Source organism: Bos grunniens, chromosome 17 (assembly GCF_055505025.1).
Source record: "Bos grunniens cultivar Pamir isolate PY7600 chromosome 17, Bosgru_T2T1.0, whole genome shotgun sequence".
Taxonomy (NCBI): Eukaryota; Metazoa; Chordata; class Mammalia; order Artiodactyla; family Bovidae; genus Bos; species Bos grunniens.
In genome coordinates this window covers 53,957,947-53,984,190 of record NC_141181.1, presented here as the reverse complement: position 1 = coordinate 53,984,190, position 26,244 = coordinate 53,957,947, and the positions used below count along the sequence as shown (strand labels likewise).

Sequence of the window (26,244 nt, the reverse complement as noted above, 5' to 3'; positions counted from 1 at the left end):
AGGCTGTGCAGCATGGGGGATCTTAGTCCCCCAACCTGGGATTGAACCCACGTCCCCTGCAGTGGAAGCACAGAGGCTTACCCACTGGACCACTAGGGAAGCCCTAAAACTTCTGAGAAAATTTAACCAAGAGCAAGTTTCTCTCTGGTGGAAATTCTTCTCAGGGGGCCTTTAATATGCTTCCCAGAAGGGAATGCCCCAAACTGATAGAACCACAAACTCTTCAGAGGAGAATCCTCTGGGACTGTGGTTTGACATTCCTTTTTAGGAGCGTTGATCTAACCCAATAATGGCCCACCTTTTTCTGTGAAGTAAATGTTTTCAGCTTTGCTGGCCACATGGTCTCAGTGGTAACTACAGGTGTCCCCCCCCCCCCCACTTTTCACAAGTTCACTTTACACCTCCTCGATTTTACAGAAGACCTGCATTTGTACCTGTTTTCACTAGCCCGAAAGAAACCCAAAGATAATTTTTACTTTTACCAAAAAATGGTGAAAGTTGAAAATAGCACGCAGCATTTGGTTTGCAGCTAGCGGTTATAGAGGCAGCATGCGCCCTGAGGGGTAAGACTGATACCACCAAGCTCCTTTCCCGGGAATCACACTCAGCATCTCAGCATCAAGCTGTCAGAGCTCTGAGCTATGTCTGAGCACCCCAGTGCCTTAATCTCAGTTTATTTGTGCATATGTTAGCAAAATATCTCCTAAAGTAATTGCTCCGTCCCTTTAGGCCATTTCAGCTCGTGAATGGTTTCAGAGATACATTACAGAGGGAAACCTGTCCTCAGTTCTGTTCTAGCTTGAAAGCAGCCACCGACCTTAGGTGAGTGAGTGGGCGTGGCTGTGTGCTAGTAGAACTTCGTTTGCAGAAAGTACATTGCAGGCCAGTTTGGCGACCCCTGGTCTAGGCGGTGGTCTCCAACATTTTGAGTGCACACCCCACTCAAAGTATTGTCAACATTAGACTTAGAATCCATACATAGATATATGGTAATGTATGATATGAGTGCTAATAAAGCCTGAGTATTAAAAGGTACGTAGGCAATCCAGTGGTTAAGACCCTGCGCTTCCACTGCAGGGGTTGCGGGTTTGAGCCCTGGTTGGGGAGCTAAGATCCCTCAAGTCACACAGCGTGGCCAAAAAATAAAAATTTTAAAAATAAACGAATTATTTTAAGGTACATAGGAACTTCCCTGGTGGTCTAGTGGTTAGGACTCAGCACTTTCACTGCCAGGGCCCAGGTTCAATCCCTGGTTGGGGAACTGAAGTAAGTAAAGACACAGTATTGAAAAGTTTAAAGGATGAGCTAAAAAAAGGAATGTCATGAGAGTTCTCCTATGGCCTTCTGGTTTCCAGTGGATCACATAGGATTATCTTCAGGCACTTTAGAGACGCTGGGTCAAGTCTGACCTTCATTTATTCCTTTAACATTCATGAGGCCCCTAGAGGGACAAGGGAAGTGCAGGGAAGCTAGAGAAGCAGGAAAGTAGAGTGGAGGAAACCGGACGTGTCGTTACATCTTCAGAACGTGTTTGGCAAGTGCAGTGGTGGAGGAGCGTTAGTGGATGGACGCTTATCACCGTCTGAAAATACCTGCCTACACCTTCAGTGCCTGTCATCCTCCCTGAGGCAGGGATTCTTCCGTCTGTCTTCCTGCTTTCTTTGTCTCCAGCAGAGCCACGAGATCCTCCAGGCACATAGTAAGTTCTCAGAAAAAGTTCATAAGGGCAATTCCCTGGCAGTCCAGTCGTTAGGACTTGGCTCTTGAACTACTCAGGGTGCAGGTTCCATCCCCAATCAGTGAACTGAGGTCCCATAAGCCTCGCAGCACTGCCAAAGGAAAAAAAAAAAAATGTCCATGATTGAATGAATGGCCCCATCCTCACTTGGAGGGCCCTGGAACAGAGGTTACTTGAGAGATAGAGACCGGAGGTGCTCAAAATTAGCCGGATGAACAGGAAGACTAGGCCTGTTCTCTGCGCCCTCCTGCAGCTTCAGCCTGTTAGTGACTCGTGACAAAAAGTGAGTCGCAACCAGCATTTTAATTTTTATTGGAAGAAGAGTGGAATGAAATAGAAAGCAGCCACATGTGTCATGTGTTGTAAGAGTAGACTGGATTAGCATGCTTTAAAGATAATTATTGTTTGGGGAAACTTGTTTCTGTTATAAGTGGGTATGTGTCTATTTATGGAAACCTTTGGAATACTGTGCTGTAGTGGTCAGAAAAGTTTGTAAACTCTTAGAGGAGCGCTCGATCCTCTCTTAGTAGATGGTTTGCATCTGAGGTGGGGGCCGCAGGCTCAGATGGCCCTGGGTGACCCGGGGTGACTGTGGCTTGGCGGCCTGAGTGATCAGGAGAAGCGCAGGCTGGGGAAGGCAGAGTTATGTCTCCCAGCTGTTGGGCACCCGGGTGGAGCCAGGCATGGGAGGGCTGCCTCCAAGGGGCCCAGCCTTCTAGGCACCAGGTGGCAGGGGGTCTCCAGGGAGCCCAGCAAGAGTGAGGAGAGGTAGTTGGCATCCGGGCGTGGTAGGCAGACACCTGGCAAAGCCAGCCAGGCCCTACCCTTCTTGGGATCACAGGTGCCTCTTAGCCCATGGGTGAGGTTTGATGTCCCTGTGGGGGGCGGGGGAGGGAGGTATCGGAGGTCCACGGACCAGGGTGATGTGGGGCCGGGGGTCCCTTACCCCTCCTCACCCTTTAGAACCCATGTGTCCAGGTTTAAGCAGGCCCGTGGCTGGCTGGGAGCTGTTTATTTTGGGTTAACGGCCCAGCACTCTGGCTATATTTACCTTTCGAAGCTGCTTGCAATCTGATCTGATTTGATCTCTCTGGGACTCAGCTGGGGCCCTGGGAGTCGCCTGCCAGATTCCACGAGGCCCTCCTGGCTTTACCCTCCCTATTCTTGGGGAGATTTCCCAAGTGGGACACATTCTGAAAAAAGCAGTCGTTTTTCTGCTTATGAACAGTTCTCATCAGGAGACCTGATCTGTGTCAGCCATTCCTTCCCACAGCGCCAGGACATGGAGCTTGGTCCCCCAGGTGGGGACAGTACCTAGAGCCAGCCAGTGTGGTCAAGTTCCAGGAACTGTGGGGCCCAGCACAGTTGATGGGGTTTCTTCTGGAGCCCATCCTCCTCCTTGAAGGAGCTCAGTTCGCACGCTGAGCTGCCCAGCCTACCTAACCCCCTCCTCCCAGCTTAGGACCTCAGGGGAAGTTCTAGCGTCCCCTGGCCAGGTGTGTCCCAACAGCTGCAGTGTTCTGGCTCTGGGGTGTGACAGATGGTGTGGCAAGGGTGGTTCCTGTCCCGCTGTGGTGGTCAGCTGTGCTTGGGGGCACACATTCTCCTTCTACCCAGGGTTTCTAGCAGGGACAGCCTTAGAAAGAGGCAGACTGGGTCCAGAGTAGGGCGTCTGAGCCCCTCCCCCTCCCTAGGGGACAGAATGTGGGGTCAGCTCTCACCAGCCTCAGCTGAGGGCGTCCAGGAGCTATTCGTCTTCCACTTTAAGCCCTGTGTTTTTCTTTTTAACTGAGATTTATTGAGTACCTTCTGTGGGCTGGCCCTTTGTTAAAAACATGTCAAGACCTCATTTAATCTCCTTGGTGATTGTCTTTGTCTGGGCTGCTAAAACAGAATACCACAACCTGGGTGGCTTATAAACAACAGATATTTATTTCTCACCATTCAGGAGGCTAGAAGTCTAAGATCAAGGTGCCAACAAATGCAGCATCTGGTAAGGGACTGACTTGCTAGTTCATAGACACTGTCTTACTACTTGCTGTGTTCTCACAGGGCAAGAGTGGTGAGGGGGTCCCTGGGGGTTCTCTTTTATAAGGGCACTAATCCTATTGCAAGGGTGCCACCCTCATGACCTAATCACCCCAAAAGCCCTGCCTCCTAACGCCATCACCTTGGGGGTTAGGATTTCAAATATGAATTTAGAGTGTCCACAGACATTCAGTCTGTAGTAGCAGGTGTGAGGAAAATGCTGTTAACCCCTTTGCACACGGGCTTTAGAGCTAAGTGGACTTAAGTATAGATCCTCCACTCAGCAGCAGAATAACACTTGGGACTGCTGACTTCACCTCTCTGAGCTTCAGTTTCCTCATTTGTGAAAACATAATAATAGTGTTGCTAATAATCATTGATGGGCTTCCCAGGTGACTCAGTGGTAAAGAATCTGCCTGCCAATGCAGGAGACACAGGAGACGTGAGTTCAGTCCATGGGTCGGGAAGATCCCCCAGAGGAGGAAATGGCAACCCACTCCAGTATTCTTGCCTGGGAAATCCCATGGACAAAGGAGCCTGGCGGGTTACAGTACATGGGGTCGCAGAGTCGGTCATGACTGAGCAACTAACACACGCACACACACACATATACACACATAGCCAATTAACAATGTTGTGATAGTTTTGGGTGTATAGCGGAGTGACTCAGCCATACATATACATGTATCCATCACTGACGCTTTATTAAGTGTAATATAGATGTATATATGCATGCCAGGTCTTATGCTAAGGGCTTTATTCATTAATCTGTTGAATCCTTGTAACAACCCCTGTGGCACTGAGAGCTTACCAGTGGAGGACTCAGTTTACTCTTAATGGCTCTCTAGAGGTAGAGATACCAGGTTTAAGGGAACAGATTGGTTACTGTATATGTTGGCATGTTCCCCCTCCCCTCCCCATATAGGCACCCAGCTCTGGGCCCCATGTACCTGATGGGTCTGGACATTTCCAGTGAGTGAAACAACAGCCCGTGGGCCTAGAGCAGCTAAGCAGCTGGCTCTCCTGTTTGTCCTTTCTCTAGTTTCAGCTTCCGGGGCAGCAGGCCAAAACAGGAAGAGGAAGTGCCAGGGGTGGGGAGGAGGCAGGAGGTATGCCCTGCTGGGGGTGCCCCCCTTTTCCAGCATGGTCAGGCCTGAGGACAGAGACCAGGGAGCCTGGGTACAGCCCTTAACCTGCTGTGCCCTGATGCCCTAAGTGCTAAGAAATCTCAGCATTGGCCTTAGGCCACCAGTGATCCTAAAAATGGCCCAAATCCTCATGGCGCACTGCCCCAGATTTATGTGAACTTAAAACATTTTACAAACTCCTGGGCTGAGAAGTTTATACAACCATCAATTGTGGGAATTCCAAGACAAAAGTCTGCGAATCCTGTTGAAATTGTCTGAAAAGTCCTATGACTATATATACCTGGGTGTCTTAAGAAATATCCAGTATTTTCACCAGATTCTCAAAGTATCTGACCCCATATCAGCTCTAGATGGTGACCTTAATCTTGCCACATCCCCTCCTTTGTCAGAGACAAAGGGAAGATTCTTGACCAAGGTCACCCAGGGGGAAGCAGTGGTGATTCTGGAGCCCAAACTCAGGCTTGCCAATTTGGCTTTGGTGTCCTCAGCTCAGGTTGGGGGATAGAAACCCAGCCCAGGCAGGGGGGGTTCATATAGAGATGCTGGGATTGGGAGTGAAGTTTTTAAACTGAATTACAACAATACTAATAAAGCTCCTTTTATTGAGGGTTTACTCTAGGCCAGGCACTAAGGATTTGAAGTGAAGTGAAAGTCACGCAGTCGGTTCGACTCTTTGAGACCCCATGGACTGAATAGTCCATGGAATTCTCCAGGCCAGAATACTGGAGTGGGTAGCCTTTCCCTCCTCCAGGGGATCTTCCCAACCCAGGGGTCGAACCCAGATCTCCCACATTGCAGGCAAATTCTTTACCAGCTGAGTCACAAGGGAAGCCCAAGAATACTGGAGTGGGTATCCCTTCTTCAGCAGATCTTCCCAACCCAGGAATCAAACCAGGGTCTCCTGCATTGCAGGCAGATTCTTTACCAATTGAGCTGTCAGGGAAGCCCAAGGATTTGATGTGGGATTAATTCCGTCCTCACAACTCTCTGAGTTATGTCCTAGTATTCTGTTTTGGGATTTGGCTGCACTGGGTCTTGGTTGTGGTGCTCGAGATCTTCAGTCTTCATTGCAACACATGGAATCTTTAGTAGCAGCATGCAGACTGTTGGCATGTGGCACTCGGAATCTAGTTCCCCGACCAGGGATCAAACCCAGTGCCCCTGCATTGTGAGTGTGGAGTCTTAGCCACTGGACCACCAGGGAAGTCCCTGGGTTTTTTGTTTGTTCAGCCATGCTGTGCAGCGTGCAGGATCTTTGTTCCCTGACCAGGGATCAAACCTTGACAGTGAAATTGCTGAGTCCTAACCCTGGAGTGCCAGGGAATTGCCCCTATAGTCCCTTTTTTTTTCTTTTTTCTTTTTTTTACAGATGAGGAAACTGAGGCTCAAAAAGTTGAAGGAACTTGCCAGAGTCACACAGCCTAATAAAGGGCAGAGGAGTCAGGGCTTGAAGCAAGCAGCCTGGCTCCAGAGCCCATGCTCCTAACCACTGCCCCACACTGCCTTTCCAGGCCTCAGAAGGCTGAGGAGGTACAAGAAATGAAAGCAGACGGGGCCAGGTATTACAGACAAGAAAGCTGGAAGGAAGGAGCCCATTCCCTCCCCAGGAATAAGGAGGGATCAGGGCAGGAGCTTGTGGGTACATTTTAGCCTCAGACCTCCCCCTTCTGAGCTTGGCACATACACAGCAAACCCTTTATAAAGGGTCATTCTCCTTAATGGTATTGCCATTGGCACTTGCGCCCCAGTCTCTGGCCTCGGCAGGCAGCCCCTGGCAGTGTGCCCACCACCCGCTTCTCCCAGCCCAGATCTGATGAGCTGGCTTCTTTACATGGGGGTGATTTGCAAGGCCCAGGTGAGAGGGGGTGGGTGGCAGGGCCTGGAGCATGCCCCTGGTAACCCCGGATCCACAGGTCTCCAGGAACTGGGGAGCAGCTAGTACGTCAGCCGTGGGGCTCTGAGCCCAGCGCTGGGGCTGGAGGAGGAGATGGCCTCAGGGCTTGCAGTCTGCACCGCAGCACCCTGTCACAGCCCGTCTCTTCTGGGAAGCCTGTCTTGATTCCTTTGTGGTTGGTGCTCTGTGTTCTCAGAAAGGGCCTGGTATGACCTGGGAGGGCCTTCATCCCTTCACCCCACGCCTCTTCTTATGCCCAGAAGCAAGGCAAGAAGAAACCTCTCTTTGGGAATGGGAGTGTGGCTCCAATAGGGAGGGTGCCTTTTTTCATTAATGTTAACTTTTTTTTTTAGTCATAGTGAAATTTACATATAACTTACCATTTTAACCATTTGTGGTGACTACTATTTGGAGGGTATTTGTCATGTACTGAAAGTGTTAGTTGCTCAGTTGTGTCCATCTCACTGGGACTCTCTGGACTGTCGCCTGCCAGACTTCTCTGTCCATGAAATTCTCCAGGCAAGATACTGGAGTGGGTTGCCATTTCCTCCTCCAGGGGATCTTCCTGACTCGGGGATCAAATCTAGGTCTCCTGTGTTGCAGGCAGATTCTTTACCGTCTGAACCACCAGGGAAGCCCAGTACTAGGAACTCTCACTTAATTGTTAAAATGAGCCTATGAACTGATATGATGTCCCTGTTTTACAAATAAAAATGCTGAGGCTCAGAGAGGTTCAGTGACTTTCCCAAGGATCAACAGCTCAAGAGTAGCAGAACTGGGATTCAAATCCAGGCAGCCTGGCCTTGAGCCTTTTCTGTTTATCAGTACTTTCTGCCATTTCTCAACCCTAAGTGGGTGAGTCTATCATCCCCGTTATAACAGAAGCTGAGGCTCAGAGAGGCCTCACAGTGACTTACCCAGGGTCCCAGAGCCTGACGGGAGGAGAGCCTCTGAGCTGTGACGGTCCTCATCACTCAGCCCCCCTCTCCCCGCTCTTCCCCGCAGGTGGCAATGGTGGAGGTACAACTGGACGCTGACCACGACTACCCTCCGGGGCTGCTCATCGCCTTCAGCGCCTGCACCACGGTGCTGGTGGCCGTGCACCTGTTTGCGCTCATGATCAGCACCTGCATCCTGCCCAACATCGAGGCCGTGAGCAACGTGCACAACCTCAACTCAGTCAAGGAGTCGCCCCACGAGCGCATGCACCGCCACATCGAGCTGGCCTGGGCCTTCTCCACCGTCATCGGCACGCTGCTCTTCCTGGCCGAGGTCGTGCTGCTCTGCTGGGTCAAGTTCTTGCCCCTCAAGAAGCAGCCAGGCCAGCTGCGGCCCACCAGCAAACCCCCGGCCGGCGGGGCGGCCGCCAACGTCAGCAGCACCGGCGGCATCACCCCAGGCCAGGCCGCCGCCATCGCCTCCACCACCATCATGGTCCCCTTCGGCCTGATCTTTATCGTCTTTGCCGTCCACTTCTACCGCTCACTGGTCAGCCATAAGACAGACCGACAGTTCCAGGAACTCAACGAACTGGCCGAGTTTGCCCGCCTGCAGGACCAGCTAGACCACAGAGGGGACCACCCCCTGACCCCGGGTAGCCACTATGCCTAAGCCTCCCTGGGCTGGGCAGTTCAGAGCTTTGGCCTTACGCCTTTCCCCACGACCTTGTCCTGCCCCAGCCTCAAGGACAGCGTGTGCAGGGGGCTGGGCTTTCGTCAGGGAGGGGCAGAAAGTGGAGGAAAGAGGCTTTTTTTTTTAAAAGAGAAGTTACTGCACTTTGAAACTTTCCTCTAAGAGAATAAGTACTTCCTGTTCTTCCAGCTCCAGGGTCACCTCCTGCTCAGAGGCCACCACCGAGAGCCAGAGTGGGGACAAACGCTCCCTTTGTCCCTTCTCCTCCCCCGAGCAGGTACCACCTGGATGCCTCCTGTTCTTTCCGTCTTGACCCTCCCTCTCCGTTCAGCGTCAGTTGTGTGCGTGTGCGCGTGTGTGAACACAGAAATATACTCATAAGGGACACCTCCTCTTGTGTCTGTATTTGTTGGGTCTGAACTGCCTGGCCTTTCTCCCGGTGGACCAGTCAGGTGAGCCTCTAAGCGAAAAAAAAAATTCAACATTTTGGGATATTTCCAACCTATCTGAAAAAGTTGCATGAGCAGTAACTGAAATGTCTATGTAGGCAGCTCTTATCATTCACAGTTGTTCTGTTTTATAGTTACAGGACACTGAATTGATTGAATGCTGAACCACTGCTCCTAAGAGAAAGGGGTTAGGTTCCTGCGAGCATCTGGTCACTTTTTTTTTTTTTTTTAGTTTTTTTGTTGCTGTTGATATGGACCATTTTTTAAGTCTTTATTGAATTTGTTACAGTACTGCTTCTGTTTTGGTGTTTTGGCCAGGCAGTATGTGGGATCTTAGCTCCCCACCAGGGATCATACCTGCATCCCCTGTGGGCATTGAAAGGCAAAGTCCTAACTACTGGACCACCAGGGAACTCGCTGCCTGTTTCTTTCTAAAGACACCTTACTTAAAAGATATTTTTTAAAGATACCTTAATAACATTGAACTTATGCATTACCACAACAGCATGTCACTTATTTGTAACACACACGTATGTTCCCCGTAAGGCATGTCACTCTTCCTGTGTTCCGAACACTATAGACAGTGCTTCGTTGCTACCCTTGGGGGTCATTTTAAATAGTGAAATCGAGTGTCCCGCCTCCTTCAGCGCGACCCACCGCCTCCACAGGTGGGGTGCGCCCTCCACAGGTGGTGGGGACAGGGCTGTGGAGCCCCGGGCAAATCTCTTAGTAATGAAGAAAACTTGAAATTATTTGGGAAGTGCAACAACCCAAATGGCCATGGGCACAATTACAAAGTTGTGGTGACAGTACATGGAGAGGTTGATCCTGTTACAGGAATGGTCATGAATTTGACTGACCTCAAAAAGTATATGGAGGAGGCAATCATGAAGCCCCTTGATCATAAGAATCTGGATCTAGATGTGCCATATTTTGCAGACATTGTAAGCACAACAGAAAATGTAGCTGTATATATCTGGGAAAACCTCCAGAAATTTCTTCCTGTGGGAGTTCTTTATAAAGTAAAAGTATATGAAACCGACAGTAATATTGTAGTCTATAAAGGAGAATAACTCTTAGAGATTAATTTCCATCCATATTTGAAGAAGACCTTTATCCCCTTGAACAATTAAGAAGTCATCACCTTACTGTTGCACTTCCACATTGTGTTCTGGAGTCATTGTGAGTGAGTCCTGTTCTAGACTCAAATCTAATTTAAAACCAAGTTTGTAATGTATTCTGAGTATCATTTAAAGAGTCTTTCATCTGTAGATTAAAATCACTTCAGCAAAAAAAAATAAATAGTGAAATCACCAACTTTTAAAAGCCCCCAAAATATGAGGGCTTTTAAAACCCTCTGCCCCTCGTCTCTCTCTCCTCTCCAAGTGGAGGTGGGTGGTGGCAGGGGGGATGTGTCGGCAGCCCCCCGACAGGTGACCAGGCGCCACTGGGCGCATTTCTACCATGGCTATGCGCCACTACTGACTCTGGGACAACTGGGAAGGCCTGTGGGGAAGGTGGCTCAGGGGGCCCCATCGTCCCCTCATCCCCAGTCGCTAAATAGGCTATGAAAAGGATAGATGTTTACATCATGAGCTGAAACTAAGGCAGAGGGTCACCTTGTTTGACCTCAGCAAGCAGACAGATTTGCAGATACCAAAACTGAATAGTGAGGATGACAATATGTGTTTCCCTCTGAACCATATGCGTTAGTTGCAGATTTCCTTCTAAAATCAAGCACATTCCTCTACATAAGCATAGTTCAGTGCTCAAATTCAGGAAATTTGACATTGATGCGATACTGTTATCTGATACAACATTGTCAATTTTGCTCTTATCGCCATCATGTCCTTTCTTGCAGTGATTTTTCCGTCCGGGATCATGCGTTGCAATGAGTTGTCATATCCCTTTGGTCGCCTTTACAACATTGCTTCTGTTTTATGTTTTGGTTTTTCGTCCCTGAGGCATGTGGGATCTTAGCTCCCCGACCAGGTGTTGAACCTGCACCCCCTGCAGTAGAAGGTGAAGTCTCAACCACTGGATGGTCAAGGAAGTCCCTCTTTAGTCATCTTTAATTTGGAACAGCCTTTCTTTGTCCTCTTTAATAACATTTTTGAAGAGTTTAAGCCAGTGGTTTTGTAGAATGCAACCTCCATCTAGTTTCTCTGGTATTTACTCATTTTTATGATCAGGTTGTGCATTTTGGCAGGAATTTTATCTCCATTTTGCAGATGACAAGAAATTGCTGTCTAAAGAGGGTAAGTAATGGGCAGAATTCAAACCTGGAAGTAAGTCTGGCTTGGAGCCTAGACACTCCCAGAAATCTTACATCGGCTGATTCTGACATTGCTGAAGAAACTGGAAGACCCAGCAGTGGCATTACTGGCCTGCCTTCTTGCAGAGCCTCAATGAACAGGAGCTGAGTTGCAGCTCCTTCTTCCCAGGAAATGAATTTGCCACAGCCTCCACCACTCCCTATTGTATAACTCCAGCCCAGCTTCCTATGTTATTTGTCTGGCCCCAGAGGGCCTTTGAGTTTGAGAGCCCTGTTCTGTCCCATAACCCTGACATAGAAAGTGGTTTTACAAAAACAAAGTGCTCTGACCGAATGAAGTGAGAGTTCTTGGAGGAAAGCATGGGCTTCCAAGCTGACTCAGTAGGTAAAGAATCTGCAAGAGGAGGGCATGACAGCCCACTCCAGTATCCTTTCCTGGAGAATCCTATGGACAGAGGAGCCCGGCCGGCTACAGTCCATGGGGTTGCAACGAGTCGGACACGACTGAAGCAACTTAGCACGCGTGCACATGTGTGGCCTTCCTTAAGCTCTTGTCCTTCTGAATAAACTTGGACGTGGCCAACAGCAACTTGGTGGGCTGAGTGGGGAAGGGAGCCCTTCTTTTTGCTATTGCAGCTTCTAGCCTCCGTCCTGTATCACATGTACCAAGACCCACCCCCTGTTCTGTCCCCAGATGGCCCTCTGACTGGGACTGAGGAGGGTGGAGCAGATACCCCTGTGTGAAAAATCACTGGCTCCCCAGAGAAAACCTGGGCATCTTCTTCCATCCTTCTCTGAGATTCTTACCTCCCTGCTTCTGCAGAGACCTGTGGTCTGGGTGGAGTTTTTCCTGAGTGTTTGGTTTTCTTTTCTTAACTTGGCTGAACTCAGGAATCATCAGATTGGCTTGTAAAAGGAGGATTTCCAATCTATTGGAATCTGCCCTACTGTGGATTCCATTTTAAGTTGGTCTGGGTATGTCTCTGCAATCTTTTTGCCTTGAAAATGCCAATTCCTAACCACTGGACCTGCAGGGAATTCCCTGGAATCTCTCTGTAACTAACACTCCAGGTACTCAAATGCAGGCAACTTGTGAGGGAAACATGGACGGTTAAAAGAACAGTCTTTAATTTCAATTTGATGTTTTGAATAGGTAATATGTTCATAGGTTCCAAATAACAGCAATGAAAAATTGCTGCTGCTCCCCTGTTTCCAGGTTCCCAATTCTCCACAAAGATAATCACAGTTACCAGTATATTTTGATCCCATCTAGAGATTTTATACATAAACAAGAACACACCCTACTTCTTCTTAAAAAAGTCTATACACATTGCTACTGTTCTCACCGCCACTTCTCAACTGAGCAGACAGGCCTAAGTTTAAGCACAGGCACTTTCTAATTTGGTGACTTGTGAGCCTCCCTGAACTTCAGTTTCTTCTAAAATGACATGAATAATAGCAGGACATCTCATAGGTCATTGAGGGATCACGAGAGAGCACTCGTGTAAAGCTGTCAGCACTGGGCCTGGCAGTGAGTGGCTCTGTATCTGGTTAATGGGGTGCCCAGAGGCAACCAGGCTCAGCTTCCCAGCCTCAGAGGTACCGACTGAGAACCCTGCTGTGGATTAGGCCACCTGGTTAGGGTTCTGATGGCAGAGAGAATCTCAATAACATCAGTGAACGCTTTTGTGAGCCCTTTACTATGTGGTGGGCATTTGCCAAGGGCTTTATGAACACTGATATTTCAGGGTTCTTTCATGGTTTTATACCAGTGAGGTTGGGTTGAATTCTGTGGAATGTTTATATTATAACATGTTCAGCAGGTTCCCAACCTCTACCCACTGGGTACCAGTAAGACTCTCCCTGCCAGTTGTGAAAACCAAAAGCGTCTCTAGACTTGGCCAGATGTCCCAGGGAAGGAAGGGGAGCAGAATCACCCTCAGATTAGAACCACACCTTATTCTATTCTTCCAGTACCATATTAACTCTGGATGGTAAGTACTATTATTGTCCCAGACTACGAGAGGAAACCTGGAGAACAGAGAGGGTGGGTGACATACACAAGAACACACAGCTAAGAAATCAGTGCTGGGATTCACATTCTGCAGCAGTCTGAGTGCAGAACTCCTATTCATAAACATTATGTAAGAGTTGCTCTTATCTTGCAGGAATGTTGTGCAAAATTTTGCAAAGCCTTTCGTGGATATCTGTTTACAACTCACCTCAATAACCTCATGTTATCTGTTGTTTTTATATCTGCCAGAAGATCATCACAACACCCCCACCCCCACCCCCATGAGATCTCTGAGGTTCCCATTTTACAGACAGGGCAACTGAGGTCACTTGCTTAGGTTCACAAAGCCAATAAGTCAGAGGTTCTGTGCCCCAGCTGCACACTAGAGTCAAGCTGGGGAACTTCCGGAAGGCCCAGGCCTCATCCTAGACAGATGAGGCTCTCTGGGTGTGGAATCTGGGCGTTCTTAGCTTTTACATCTCCCACGGGATTCCAAGGTTGGGAGCTCCTATGTTAGGGTGAGAAGCCAGGTCACGTTTCAATGCCGAATCTAAGTGACGAGTGGAGCCTGATGCAGGCTCTGTCTCATTTCTGGAATGAGACAGAGATCAGTTATCTCACCAGAGACCTGGCAGCACCACCCCACTTTGCCCCAAGGGAAGTCCATGTGGCCCATGCGGACATTTCACTTCTCCACCTGAAATCCTTCCCGAGGGACCCTGCACACACACCGCCCCCCCCCCCGCCCCGCCACCGCCACCCACCTTAGGCACCCGGCTCTTGCCACCAGGGTCCTCCTTTATTCTGGTGCACTCAGAGATGAGGTCCAAGAAAAAAGGCAGTAACAAGAGGGTCCCCAAGGCCAGCAGGGGAGAGAAGCACTGGCCTCCTCCTGGGAAGGAATGAGCCAGTGCTGGAAGGAGTAAGGTGCCTTCTGAAGGTGCCAAGGGTGTGTCCCCACTTGCTCCTCACACAGGAGCTGCACCGGTCCGAGCAGTTGGGTGACTCCGGTTTGAATTCCTCCTGAAGCGCTGGTGTTCTCTCTGCAAGGGCGAGGAGTGCTGGGAGCTGGCGTTTCAAAGATGCTGTACCAGTGCTCTCTCCTCGACCCCACTTATACCCACCAGGAGGGACTGCATGGAACAAGGCCCCACAGGACAGATGGGCAAGTAGAGGGCCGGGGCAAACATCGGTACTCAAGGGCACTCGGGTGAGCAGACCACTGAGTCCAATCCCATAAGGCCACAGTGGGAGGATCTGGGCAGGACGTCTATAGGGAAAAGAGGGTGGGTGTGTGCTTGTTCGTTGGCCACACCAGGTAGCATGCGGGATCTTAGCTCCCCAACCAGGAATTGAACCTGTGCCCCCTGCATTGGGAGCACAGGTTCTTATTTACGCACAGAACCACCACAGAGGTCCCAAGGAAAAGAGATTCCAAGAAAAGGAAGCAAAAACGACCAGCAGGACTTTGGAGGCAAAGTCCTGTGTGGTCCTGCCCCTGATCCCTCCTGGTCAGAGAAGAGCCCAGGAGCTGCCCAGACCACATCAGAGGGTGGCTGGTATGCCCGCCTCTCACCTGGCATCAATCTCCTTCTTCTTTTGTCTTCTTGAACATGGCCAAGGCTTCCTCCAACACACCGTCGGGATCTAGAATTTTGACCTGGACGGAAGTAACAGGGGTTGGTCTGGGGAGTGTGGAGAAGACCCAGGCTGTCAGCCTTTGAGACACTGCCTGCCCTGTGGGGGTGCTGCCAGCCTTGGGGGTGCTGCCTGCTTTGTGGGGGTACTGCCAGTCTCCCTGGGGATGCCCTGACTGAAAACAAAACCTTGTAGGTTTCCTGACTGGGCTGGGCTCAGTTAGGTTGGGTGTGGCTGGCAGGGGGCTGCTGTTTCCTGTCTGTAGGTTGGGTGTAGTCCCAGGATCCTGCAGAGAGCTGCCCACCTCAGGAATGGGGAACTGGGTGGGCTGGGGGGCCTCGTCGCGGCCGAAGTCAATCATTGTGCCACACTTGGCCACGTCGTCCACCCAGAAGCCTTCAAACAGCTGACCATGGTCCAGGTGGAAGAAACGCCCCGACCCATTCTTCACACCTCTCTGCCAATTGCCTTCATAGCGGTTCCCATTCTCTGGGGGGAAAGACAGAGGGTCATGGGTGCTGGCCCACCACATTCCCCCCCTGGCTGGACTTTCTGCCACTCGGCAAGCTAGACATCATGCCCACCAGAAAGCCATAGAGCCCCGGGGTGCCAGTGGTTTCAGACCTGGTTCACATATCACCTCACCTCAACTACCTACTTGAACTTAGATAAGCGACACCGTTTCCTGCCTGTAAAAAAATATAGCTAATGATACTAACAGGCAGTGCTTTTCCAGCATTTACTCTGTGCCAATTCCATGCTGCTTCTGACCTCACTTCTCACAAAAACAGTTCTGTGAAGGATAAAGGATTCCACTTTATACATGAAACTTGAAAAGCTCCAGAAATTTGATTGATTTACTTAAGGTCACAGAACTAGGAAGGGTTTCAAACCAAATCCTGTTCATCCCAGGAGACCCTGCTCTTAACTGGGAATCAATTCCACTTCCTATCGGATGGTGGTGATGCTGTAAAAATAATAATGATAAATCTAACATGTCTCAGCTCAGACACTTATGAGCTGTGTGACCCTGAGCAAGTCATGCAGCCATTTTGTCTCGTTTCCTCATTTGTAAAATGACCAGAGTAGCACCTCCCTCATTAAATTATTGTAAAGATTAAATGAATCTGTACACATAAAGGACTTAGAAAAGTACTGGATAAACTCCAGATCAGAGATCAACAAACCTTTTCTGCAAAGTAGCAGATAGGATTTTCGGCACTGTGGGTCTCTGCCACAGATGGTCACCTCTGCCACTGGACAATACATAAGTGAATGAGCACATCTGTGTGCCAACAAAACTTTATTTACAAAAACATGTTCGGGACTGGATTTGGCCCATAGTTTGCTGAGCTCTGCTATACAAGTATGTACTGATACTGAGCGCCTACTATTTATTCTATGTCATGCTAAGCATTTTACAAATATAAACCTCACTTAATCTTCACAATAACTTTGGGTAAGCTTTATTTTCCCCTTACTTTACAGTTGAGAAAACTGAAGCATAGGGAGTTTAAAGAGGTTAATTGCCCAAGGTCCCACAACTAGTAAGAGCTGGTTCCAAACTCCAAGCCTTAGAAAGCCTGCGCTGGGCCACAGCGGGCGCTCACTAAATGCCTGCTATTAGTAGGAGGTACGCACTAAAATCAGGAATGGGAGCAGGGTGCAGGGAGGATTAAGAATGACAGAGTGGCTGCCTTAACCCTCCCCAGTTTTCAGGAGCCTAGGTTCTGGTTTGTGTCCTCACCAAGAGTATCTATTGCACAGCAGGCACTGGGGAAACAGTGGGGAACAAAACAGACACAGTCCCAGTCCTTCTGCAGGTCACAGTCTGGAGGGACAATGATGCTAAATTTATGGATTCTAGGTGAGTGATAATACCATCATGGTTATCTGGGTCATGAAGATCTTTTCTGTATAGTTCTTCTGTGTAGTCTTGCCATCTATTCTTAATCTCTTCTGCTTCTGTTAGATGCATACCATTTCTGTCCTTTATTGAGCCCATCTTTGCATGAAATGTTCCCTTGGTATTTCTAATTTTCTTGAAGAGATCGCTAGTCTTTCCCATTCTATTGTTTTCCTCTATTTCTTTGCACTGTTCACTTAGGAAGGCTTTCTTTTCTCTCCTTGCTATTCTTTCAAACTCTGCATTCAGATGAGTGTATCTTTCCTTTTCTCCTTTGCCTTTTGCTTCTCTTCTTTTCTCAGCTATTTGTAAGGCCTTATCAGACAACCATTTTGCCTTTTTGCATTTCTTTTTCTTGGGGATGGTTTTAATCACCGCCTTCTATACAATGTTACCAACCACCGTCCATAGTTGTTCAGGCACTCTGTCTTTCAAATCTAATTCCTTGAAACTATTTGTCACTTTCACTGTATAATCGTAAGTGGTTTTCCCTACTTTCTTCAATTTAAGTCTGAATTTTGCATGAAGGGGTTCATGATCTGAGCCACAGTCAGCTTCCGGTACAGAATTGTAGTGTGGATATAATGAGCTCAGGGCTGCCTAAGTGTGGGCTATGATTGGGGCACCCCACTCCACTACTCTTGCCTGGAAAATCCCATGGATGGAGGAGCCTGGTAGGCTGCAGTCCATGGGGTCGCTAAGAGTCGGACATGACTGAGCGACTTCACTTTCACTTTTCACTTTCATGCATTGGAGAAGGAAATGGCAACCACTCCAGTGTTCTTGCCTGGAGAATCCCAGGGACGGGGGAGCCTGGTGGGCTGCCGTCTATGGGGGTCGCATAGAGTGGGACACGACTGAAGCGACTTAGCAGTAGCAGTATGATTACTATGGACCAAAAGACAAAGTCTTAATTCTTTATATTTATCGCTAGATACCCCTTTTAGAGTATAAACTCCCCGAGGGCAGGGACCAGGTCTTGTCTCCTGTCGTTCACCTTAACCCCCCATCCCCAGCAGCGCTATGCGGGGGCGTGGCCCGATGGGCGTGGCCAAGGCCCGGCCGTGCAGGGCCCCGGATGACTGTGCCTTGAGGGGGTGGCCGAGTGGGCGTGGCCAGCAGGCCTTTGGGACGGGGCTGGACACTCACTCAGGCGCAACATGCCCTCCCCTTCTGGCTTGTCATTACGCCACTGGCCCTCGTAGATGTCTCCGTTGCTGTAGTACATGCGGCCCCACCCGCTGCGCTGGTTGCCACACCAGTCACCCTCATAATACTCCTTGGGTCCGAAAAACTGGATCCCATAGCCCTGAAAGCACGAAGATGTCCTTGTTCACGGCGCCCCACAGCACTGGGAACACCCACCATCCTCCCTGGTACCCAAAACACCTAGGCTTCTTCCCTCCTTCCTCCGCAAGCCCTACATCCAAGCTGACGGTCCTGTTTTGTAAAATCTCCCAGGCCTTCCATTTTCCGCTACCCTGTGCTACTGCCTTCCTTCGGCCCACCATCATTTCGCCCCTTCTCACTGATCTTCCTCCTCCACTCTCCCGTTCTCCCTCTCATCCCATGCATCTGCCATATGACTGCTGGGAGGATCTTTTACATGGCCTGTCTGATCATGTTAATTCTGTCTTACCAACTCTGATTTGACCCTATTAAAAGTCGCAGATGCCTGGCAATGAGATCAAAGCTATGGACTTTCTCCCCAGAAAAATGAACATGAACACTTATCATGCGACCGCAGATAGTCACCATGGGGTCCCCACAGATCAAACCTGAAGGGGCTGGCTTATGCATCCCAAGGCTACTTCTCAAAAATCCTGATCCCCCACATAACCTTCAAGGCCCCCTCCTACCCCTCCTCTCTCTGCCATCCCTGTGGGTAGACACACCTTGCTGTTTAATATTTCCTTCCTTTAACAACTTCTGCAGCCTTTGCTACTTCCCCTCCTCCTTTTTTACTCCCTAACACCTTGCATCTTATGGTGTCACCTTCTACAGGAAGCCTGCCCTGAATTCTCAGTGAACTTCCATTGGACTTTCTGTGAAAACCTCAATCCTAGCACCGTATTATACAATGTAAATTATTTATTTGGGGATCTTTGTCTCCCACTGGCCAAGAAACATTTTGAGAGCAGAGATCATGAAATCCTGGGGCAATTAACTTGCCAGCAGTGTGACCCCAGGTGAGGCACTTCACCTGCTGCACCCTTCTGAGCATGTCTCCTCATCAGTGAGAGGAAAATAATAATGATGATGATGACGATGTTGATGTGGAGTTCTACAATATATCCTATTCCAGGGTCATAACAGCAGTTGTTCAATAGCAGTGCTGTATGATTATCTGTCTCCATGACCTGTGGTGAGGAGTCAGGTGTTTATGGGTTGGGGGCATGCCTCTGGCTGCCCTCTAGCCCTCAGGACCTTCTTCTCTTGGCAAAGGGTGTAGTGTCTGCTTTCTTTCTTGCTCTCACTTTTCCACCCGCCCCCCACCTCTTATCCAGTCCCAACAGAAGGGGTATTCTCAGAAAGGGATGCCAGGGGAAAAGAAAGCCAGGAAATGAGTTGGGGAGGTGGGGGAGGAGATTTTGCCCCTCAGAGGCTGGCTGGCTTCTTGTAGCCACAGGGTTTCATGGGCTCCTCCCTGGGCCCTCTCCTGCTTCCTGTTTCTGGTTTTTGTTCTGAGAAGTCTTGATGGTTCCCCCACCCCTTCCTTCTCCCACCCACGCAGAACCCTGTTCTCTTCCCCTAGATCCCCCTCCCTTTTTTCCCAGGCCTCTCTGACTGCTCCCCCTACACACACACACACACACACACACACACACACAGGCTTCTTTCAGCCTGGCCCACACCCCAGAGCATGATGGGAACCACTCACACATTTCTTATCGCCTTTCCACCAGCCTGAGTAGGCTCTCTTGTACTTTCCGGTCTCTTGGTCAGGAAGGCTGAGGGTGCCATAGCCATCTCGCTTCCCAGACTTCCAGTCCCCCTCATAGATGGCTCCATTCTTCTTCCAGACCTGTGTTCCTTTCCCTGGTGATACAAAGATGGGCCAACACTGCAAACATGGCCTTCATGGGGCCGGTGTGGGGAGACAGGTGCTCTGTCTGCCTGGGCCTCAGGCATCTGGACTGGACAGTTCTCAAGGACTGAGAGGGGTATCTACCTCGTACGTAGACCACCCTCTCCCTAGCATCCAGAGAAACTCCAAGAGAGGTCTATTTCTACCGTGCTTTGCCCTGACGCCAAACCCATAGAGCAAACACCAAGCAGAAATTTTCCCCTTTGGTGTTTGAGCTTCATCTTTTAATAATACTGAGTGTATATACCAGATGGTCAGGATTTCTGGAGAATGTTCTGCATATTTCTTCAGTTCTCCTGATTATACATGGAGACCCACCTCCTCCTATTATACTCCAACCCCTTCTGTGTCCTCCACTCCCATTTTCCATTCTGCCCTCCAGTTCCTGGTGGCCCTGTCGTTCCTGGAACCCACCAGATATGCTTCCGCTTCAAGGCTTTTGTACCTGCTTCTCCTCTGGCCTGGAAAACTCTTCCCCAAATATTCACTCACTCCCTACCTCCTGCAAGTCTTTACTCAAAAATCATTTTCTCATTGACCATCTCACTTAAAATTATTTAATATAAGCTTCTGGACTTCCCTGCTGGTCCAAAGGCTAAGACTCTTCGCTCCCAATGCTGGGGACCCAGGTTCCATCCCTGGTCAGGGACCTAGATCCCGCATATGCTGTAACAATGATTGAAGATCCTGCATGCTGCACCTAAGACCTAGCTCAGCCAAATAAATAAATATTGAAAAAAATTAATATAAGCTACTTTTAACCCCTTACCCTGTTCTATTTCTTTCCACATCCCTTGTCAACTCCTACTGCTACTGCTAAGTCGCTTCAGTCGTGTCTGACTCTCTGTGACCCCATAGACGGAAGCCCACTAGGCTCCCCCGCCCCTAGGATTCTCCAGGCAAGAACACTGGAGTGGGTTGCCATTTCCAACTCCTAACATAATAGATCATTCATTTATTTATCATGTATTGTCTACTGTCTGTGTCTTCCAGGAGAATGTACACTTCACAAGGGCACAGACTGGTCTGTTCTGTTCACTGCTCTATTTCCAGCACAGAAGAACAGTGCCTGGCATGTTGGAGGTGACCAATATTTGTTAAACAAAGGGATGAATACAATAAGTGGGAAGTACCTCTGTGTGCCAACTTGTGTCTCAGTCCTTGGTAGCTCAGGAACAAACCCAGCTTTTTGATCTAGTGCAAGTAACTTAACTCTCTGGGCCTCAGGTTCCTCATCTGTAAAATGGGTACAAGAAGATCTCATGGGGTTGTTCTGGACACTAAATTTATTAATATATGTATAATACTTAGGACAATGCCTGAAAATAGAAAAGATGCTATCATTGATGTTTGCCCTTGAGGCAGGATCCAGTTACACTGTAGGGGATGAATAGTTGTTTATACCAGCCTGCAAGGTCATATCACAGGTAGGGCAGCCAAGTTCAGACAATGGGAAATGACTTACCCAAAGTCACACAGCCTCTCAGTAATAGAGCCAGGTTTAGAACTCCAGCATCCTGACTCTTAGTCCAGGGCTCTGTCCACACCACAGGCTTCCCACAAAGACTGAAACACACAGGCAGTCATCCTTAACTACACAAAGAGCTCCAGGCAGCTGCGTAAAACCTGGTCTATAAGTCAGTGCTGAGGGTGGGTGTTGTGTTATGAGCAGGGTGGGTTCAACTTTTGGGGGTTTCTTGGACAAGGAAAGTCTGAATAATGTCCTGTGCTGTGCTCAGCCCTCAGAGAACATTCAAGAAGTTCCCCTTCTGCACAGATCCTTGGCTACATATTTGATAGATGGTATCTCTTATCTTAACAGATATGTATTATTCCAATTTTACAGATGAGGAGACTGAGGCTCAGAGTGGTGTAGTAGACCTCTCAAGGTCACAGTTGATGGAGCTGAGATTGACCCAGGTTTATGGACTCAAGCTTAACGCAGGAAGACAGGAGAGAAGAGTGGCCAAGAGCCAAGAATCTGGAATTGCAAGACTAGACGGAGAAGCCATAACACCTTTTTTTAATAAAAACTTTGTTTTTCTGTTTTTCTTTCTTCAGGACTCAGTTTGTGTCACAAGGAGTCCATACTCCACCCTGGGAGCCCCAGCTATTGAGGGGTGGAGATGTGGTGGGAGATATTCTATTTCGCCCCCTGCTGGTTTGAAGGACTGAGCTTAAAGACCAGAATCCCAGTTGCAAGGTGGTTTCTGGAGGCCACCTTTTCCTCCTGCTAGCCAGCTCCATGCTTAGTGCAGTTGCAGAGGGTAGAGAATGAGCTGATGTCCTGGGAGTCCCAGCTGAGGCTGTGGCTGGTGTCTAAAGACAGCTTTGTTCCCTGTTGGCCCCTCTGCTCACCTGAAGCCAGGGTTGAGTTGGATTTCAGAGCCCCAGCATGAGGATGCCCCTGGCTGGTCCTAGTCAGTATTCACCTCTCGGTGATATATCTTATGTCCCCAGTGAGCTCTGCAAGCTGCTTCCTTGGCCCCAGGGGTCCACCGTGGCCCAGACCCCACACTCACCCCTGAGCCCCCACTTACCGTGTTTCACGTTGTCCTTCCACTCGCCCACGTAGTGGTCGCCATTGACAGCGAACACCTGGTGCCTCAGTCCATTCTTCTGGGCCTTCTGGTCCCACTCCTTCCACAGGGGCTCCGACTTTTGCGGGCACTTGAAGATAGGCATGTTGGCTGCTTCTGTGGGGCCAAAGGGTTAGGAACATCAGGGGTTCAGTTTGCTCCAAGGAATGCTGGGACCCTGGGACTTCCTGGAAAGACACTTGTCTGAGGTCAGGTGGGGTGAGTCATGTGTGTTCTGAATGCCCGGGGCAGATGAGCAGCCCTTGCGGGGGATTCTTTTGTGCTGGACTGATGTTCGGATGTCTCCTCCCTTGCCTCCCTAAGGGCCTCTTGGGGCGGGGAACCTGATGGCACAATTGCTTGGGATGGAACCCAGGGAAACCAGTAGATCAGAGGGGTTTGTGATGACATCAGGAAGAAGCTGCCCTGGGGAGAGGGTGAAAGTCACATTAATAGCCAGTATGACCAATCAGGGGCTTCCCTGGTGGCTCAGATGGTAAAGAATGTGCCTGCAATGTGGGAGACCTGAGTTCCATCCCTGGGTTGGGAAGGTCCCCTGGAGAGGGGAATGGCAACACACCCTGGTGTTCTTGCCTGGTGAATTCCATGGACAGAGGAGCCTGATGAGCTACAGTCCATGGGGTTGCAAAGGACATAACTGAACAACTAACCTTCATTCACTCATGACCAATCAGAGTGGATGCTGGAGTGGTGAGCACTGGGACCCACTACAGGGGAGTTGGGACCTAGCCAGGCCACCCTTGTCTGGGTGGGCAGACAGCCCTGTGGCACAGCCCCCAGGGACATCCCATTACCACCACTGGTTCAGCATCTAGCACTTTAGGCCCCAGGTCCTGCCTCTGGTGGAAAAGCACAGGGGCTGGCTTTGCAGGGGTTTGTGAGCTGTCAGGAGAGCCCATCAACTAACGATACTGTCTCTAGGATGACCACATGTCCCGGTTTCCCTGGGACTGAGGGGTTTCCTAGGACATTGAACTTTCAGAGCTAGAACTGAGACAGCTCCAGACACACCAGGACGATTGATCATCCTGCTACCTCTGACCTCTGCCCTCTGCTTGGGTACTCTTCCTGTCTGCTTGGTTAGGTTTTTTCCATCAGACAAGGGCTCTCCTACCCTCCCTGCCCAGTGCAGAGAACTATTTAACCATCAGCAGGCAGAGTTATTGACCAATGAGTATGACCCCAAGGCTGAGCAGGTTTCAGGAGATCATGGTGTTCCAGGCATCCACCCATTCAGGGCCAGCATCACAGATGTTCAACCTGAATAGCTGCATAGGACCTAGTCCTTAGAAAGGTATGTGCTTGGTCTTGGCTCTGCTGTCACTTTTTAAAAATTCCTAATACTTCCTGAGCCAGGGCCTCATTTTCATTCTGTACTGGGCCCTGTCCATCAAGGAGTTCCCTGTAGGGACACAGCAGGGACCTTCAGGAATCTGACTAAGCTGGCCAACTGTACTGGCTAGTATGTATTTTGACAATCATGCCCAGGAATTGGGAAAGGCACTCAAAGCAAGGAAAACAGCCAGGGCATGAACTGGGCAGAGGGAAACAGTCTCAGGTCCTAAATTTAATGTTTTTCTTTTTTTTTTTCCTCCCATTGGCGTGTACCATGAGTACTGTGATTAATCTTATTTTTTTTTTTTTTAATATATATTTGGCCATGTGGGATCTTAATTCCCTGACCAGGATCGAACCCATGCTCTTTGCATTAGAAGCTTCGAGTCTTAACCACTGGACCATCAGGGCAGTCCATGATTAGTCTTTATATTGAAATTAATTCACTTTAAAAGTCAATACTTTTATCCAAGAAAGAGATTTTATGATCATTTCTTAAGCCTTAGCTAGATACTGGGGCTTACAGTTGAGACTGGAAAATGTTAAGAAAGGTGTTAATGTCACATTAGCCTCAAGCTGACACTTTCTCCTTGGCTTACTCAGAATTGTAAGAGAATCCAAAATCTAATAACTTCCTTACATCATTGGATGATTACCCTTCATCAGTGTAACATATCCTCTGTCCTAACTTTCAAGAACTTAGATTCTACCCTAGAGGAGGCTGTAGTCTTAATACATAGAGTTTCTGATTAGAAAAGAAAGCTTTGGGGAATTCCCCGGTAGTCCAATGGTTAGGAAATAGGCGCTTTCACTGCCGGGGCACTGGTGGGCTCCCTGGTCAGATTCCGCAAGCCGTGCAGCGTGGCCAGGAAAAAAGTTTTACAGCGCGGTATGCGGGCTCTGCTCGGGTTGTTTTGATACTAAGTAACAATAATTACCACCAGGAAAGGTGGAACGAGAGGGGCTCAGACGGCTGAAGGTTAGGCGCTCGCCCCCTCCCCGTCACACCTGCGACCGCTCACCTGCGCTCTCCTGGGGGGCGGAGTCTGGATCTGGAGTCCCTGGCAAACAGCGATGGGGTCGCCGCCCGCAGCCTCCAGCTTCTATCGCTGCCTGCGGTTCATGCTCTGGCGTCCAGAGCCCGGCCGGGGTCGTTATGGCAACGCGGGGCCTCTGCAAAGCCAACCGGCAGGGCCCGCCCCTTCCTGCTGAGACTGAACTCGCGGGCCCGCGGATGGGGAAGACTGCAAACCCTCCCGCGACGAGGAAGGACGTCTTTGGGCCCGTGGAGGTCGAGTGCCAGTTCGTGCACAGGCCTGGTGCCAAAGGCAGGTGGGCGAGCCCGGGAGACCTCATATCCCGGAGCTTGGGCACGGTGTGCCTGGGAGGTTCGCCTTTCCTCCTGCCCCGGGTTGCCCTTGGCAAATACCACGCCCGAACCTGGCAGAAAAGGATTACAAGCTTTTTTGCCTAATTGAAAAAACAAAGGGACAGATTTGAAGGACAGATCAACATTACACCTGCTCTTCGTTGTATGGTGGTCTACTAGACTCCTCTGAGCAGCAGAAGGAAACTATAAATAGCCCCTTCACCCTGCAAGATGCATCCGGTTTAGGTATACACAAGTCGGTCCAAGTCATTCCTTGCTCACTTCCTTATGGTGGCTCCCCTGGTCACTCAGAGTAAAAGCCATAGTGACTATAGTCGCTTCAACGCCCTGTGTCATCTGCCTGCCTCCCTCCCTTCTCTCTGAACTTGTCCCCTACTCTGTGTGCCCAAACCCACTCTGCTCTAACCTCACACTTACTTTTTTACTGTTCCTGGAAAATGCTAGGCATGTTCTTGTCTCAGGGCCTTTGCCTCTTCTGTCTCCTCTGCCAGGCAGGCCATATCTTCCTCCAGAAAGCAGCCTGGCTCACTCCCTGCTCTCCAGGGTTTTATTCAAACATCATCTCAGCGTGGCGGAGAAGGCAATGGCACCCCACTCCAGTACTCTTGCCTGGAAAATGCCATAGACGGAGGGGCCTGGTGGGCTGCAGTCCATGGGGTCGCTAGGAGTCGGACACGAGTGAGCAACTTCACTTTCACTTTTCACTTTCATGCATTGGAGAAGGAAATGGCAACCCACTCCAGTGTTCTTGCCTGGAGAATCCCAGGGACCGGGGAGCCTGGTGGGCTGCCGTCTATGGGGTCACACAGTCGGACACGACTGAAGCGACTTAGCAGCAGCAGCAACAGCAGCAGCATCTCAACGTGGAGTTTCTGGATCATCCTGTATTTATCTATCTATCTATATATTGTTGTGGTTGTTCAGTCACCAAGTTGTGTCTGACTCTTACATTTTGGCTGTGCTGAGTCTTCGTTATGGTTCTCAAACTTAGCTGCCCTACAAGTCGGATCTTAGTTCGTCCAGGAGTCAAACCTGAGTCCCCTTCACTGGAAGGTGGATTCTTAACAACTGGTCCACCAGAGAAGTCCCTGAACCACCCTATTTAAAAC

At 49.6% G+C, this 26,244-nt stretch overlaps 2 protein-coding genes and 1 pseudogene across 23 annotated transcripts in view; 2 read left to right on the top strand and 1 right to left on the bottom strand.

Annotated features, from left to right (window-relative positions):
- LOC147355406 (calcium release-activated calcium channel protein 1) overlaps positions 1–8,827 on the top strand; it is a 40,121-nt gene extending 31,294 nt beyond the window's left edge. For 3 of the 4 annotated variants that reach the window (XM_086347650.1, XM_086347652.1, XM_086347649.1), the window contains exon 2: positions 7,814–8,827. In XM_086347650.1, the coding sequence (XP_086203776.1) occupies positions 7,814–8,419 (606 nt within the window). In that variant the 3' untranslated portion in view covers positions 8,420–8,827. Of the gene's footprint in view, positions 1–6,281; positions 6,474–7,813 lie in introns of those variants that run through there. The other variant, XM_086347651.1, reaches the window with a different exon arrangement.
- MORN3 (MORN repeat containing 3) lies at positions 1,399–25,442 on the bottom strand. 19 transcript variants are annotated; one of them, XM_086347634.1, is made up of 7 exons: positions 24,768–25,442; positions 22,351–22,506; positions 19,604–19,761; positions 17,872–18,031; positions 15,121–15,305; positions 14,755–14,838; positions 1,399–1,829 (listed from the first exon to the last, which is right to left on the bottom strand). In XM_086347634.1, exons 1-6 carry the CDS (start codon positions 25,099–25,101, stop codon positions 14,761–14,763), a joined length of 1,071 nt encoding a protein of 356 aa, XP_086203760.1. In that variant the 5' UTR covers positions 25,102–25,442; the 3' UTR covers positions 1,399–1,829; positions 14,755–14,760. The 19 variants fall into 19 exon arrangements, 16 of the variants coding, with proteins under 16 accessions (XP_086203760.1, XP_086203761.1, XP_086203770.1 ...); XM_086347633.1 differs by lacking the exon at positions 1,399–1,829 and adding an exon at positions 13,959–14,448; XM_086347632.1 differs by lacking the exon at positions 1,399–1,829 and adding an exon at positions 13,959–14,221.
- On the top strand, positions 9,513–10,191 carry LOC147355405 (6-pyruvoyl tetrahydrobiopterin synthase pseudogene; annotated as a pseudogene).
- Positions 25,443–26,244: the final 802 nt, after the last annotated feature.

Coding starts and splice junctions, on each gene's coding strand:
- MORN3 (XM_086347631.1), bottom strand. CDS start 25,101: ATGAGGTCTCCCGGGCTCGCCCACCTGCCTTTGGCACCAGGCCTGTGC. Junction 22,507..24,767: donor CGCCCCCCAGGAGAGCGCAG/GTGAGCGGTCGC, acceptor TTGGCCCCACAG/AAGCAGCCAACATGCCTATC. Junction 18,032..19,603: donor GGAAAGGCGATAAGAAATGT/GTGAGTGGTTCC, acceptor TCGTGCTTTCAG/GGCTATGGGATCCAGTTTTT.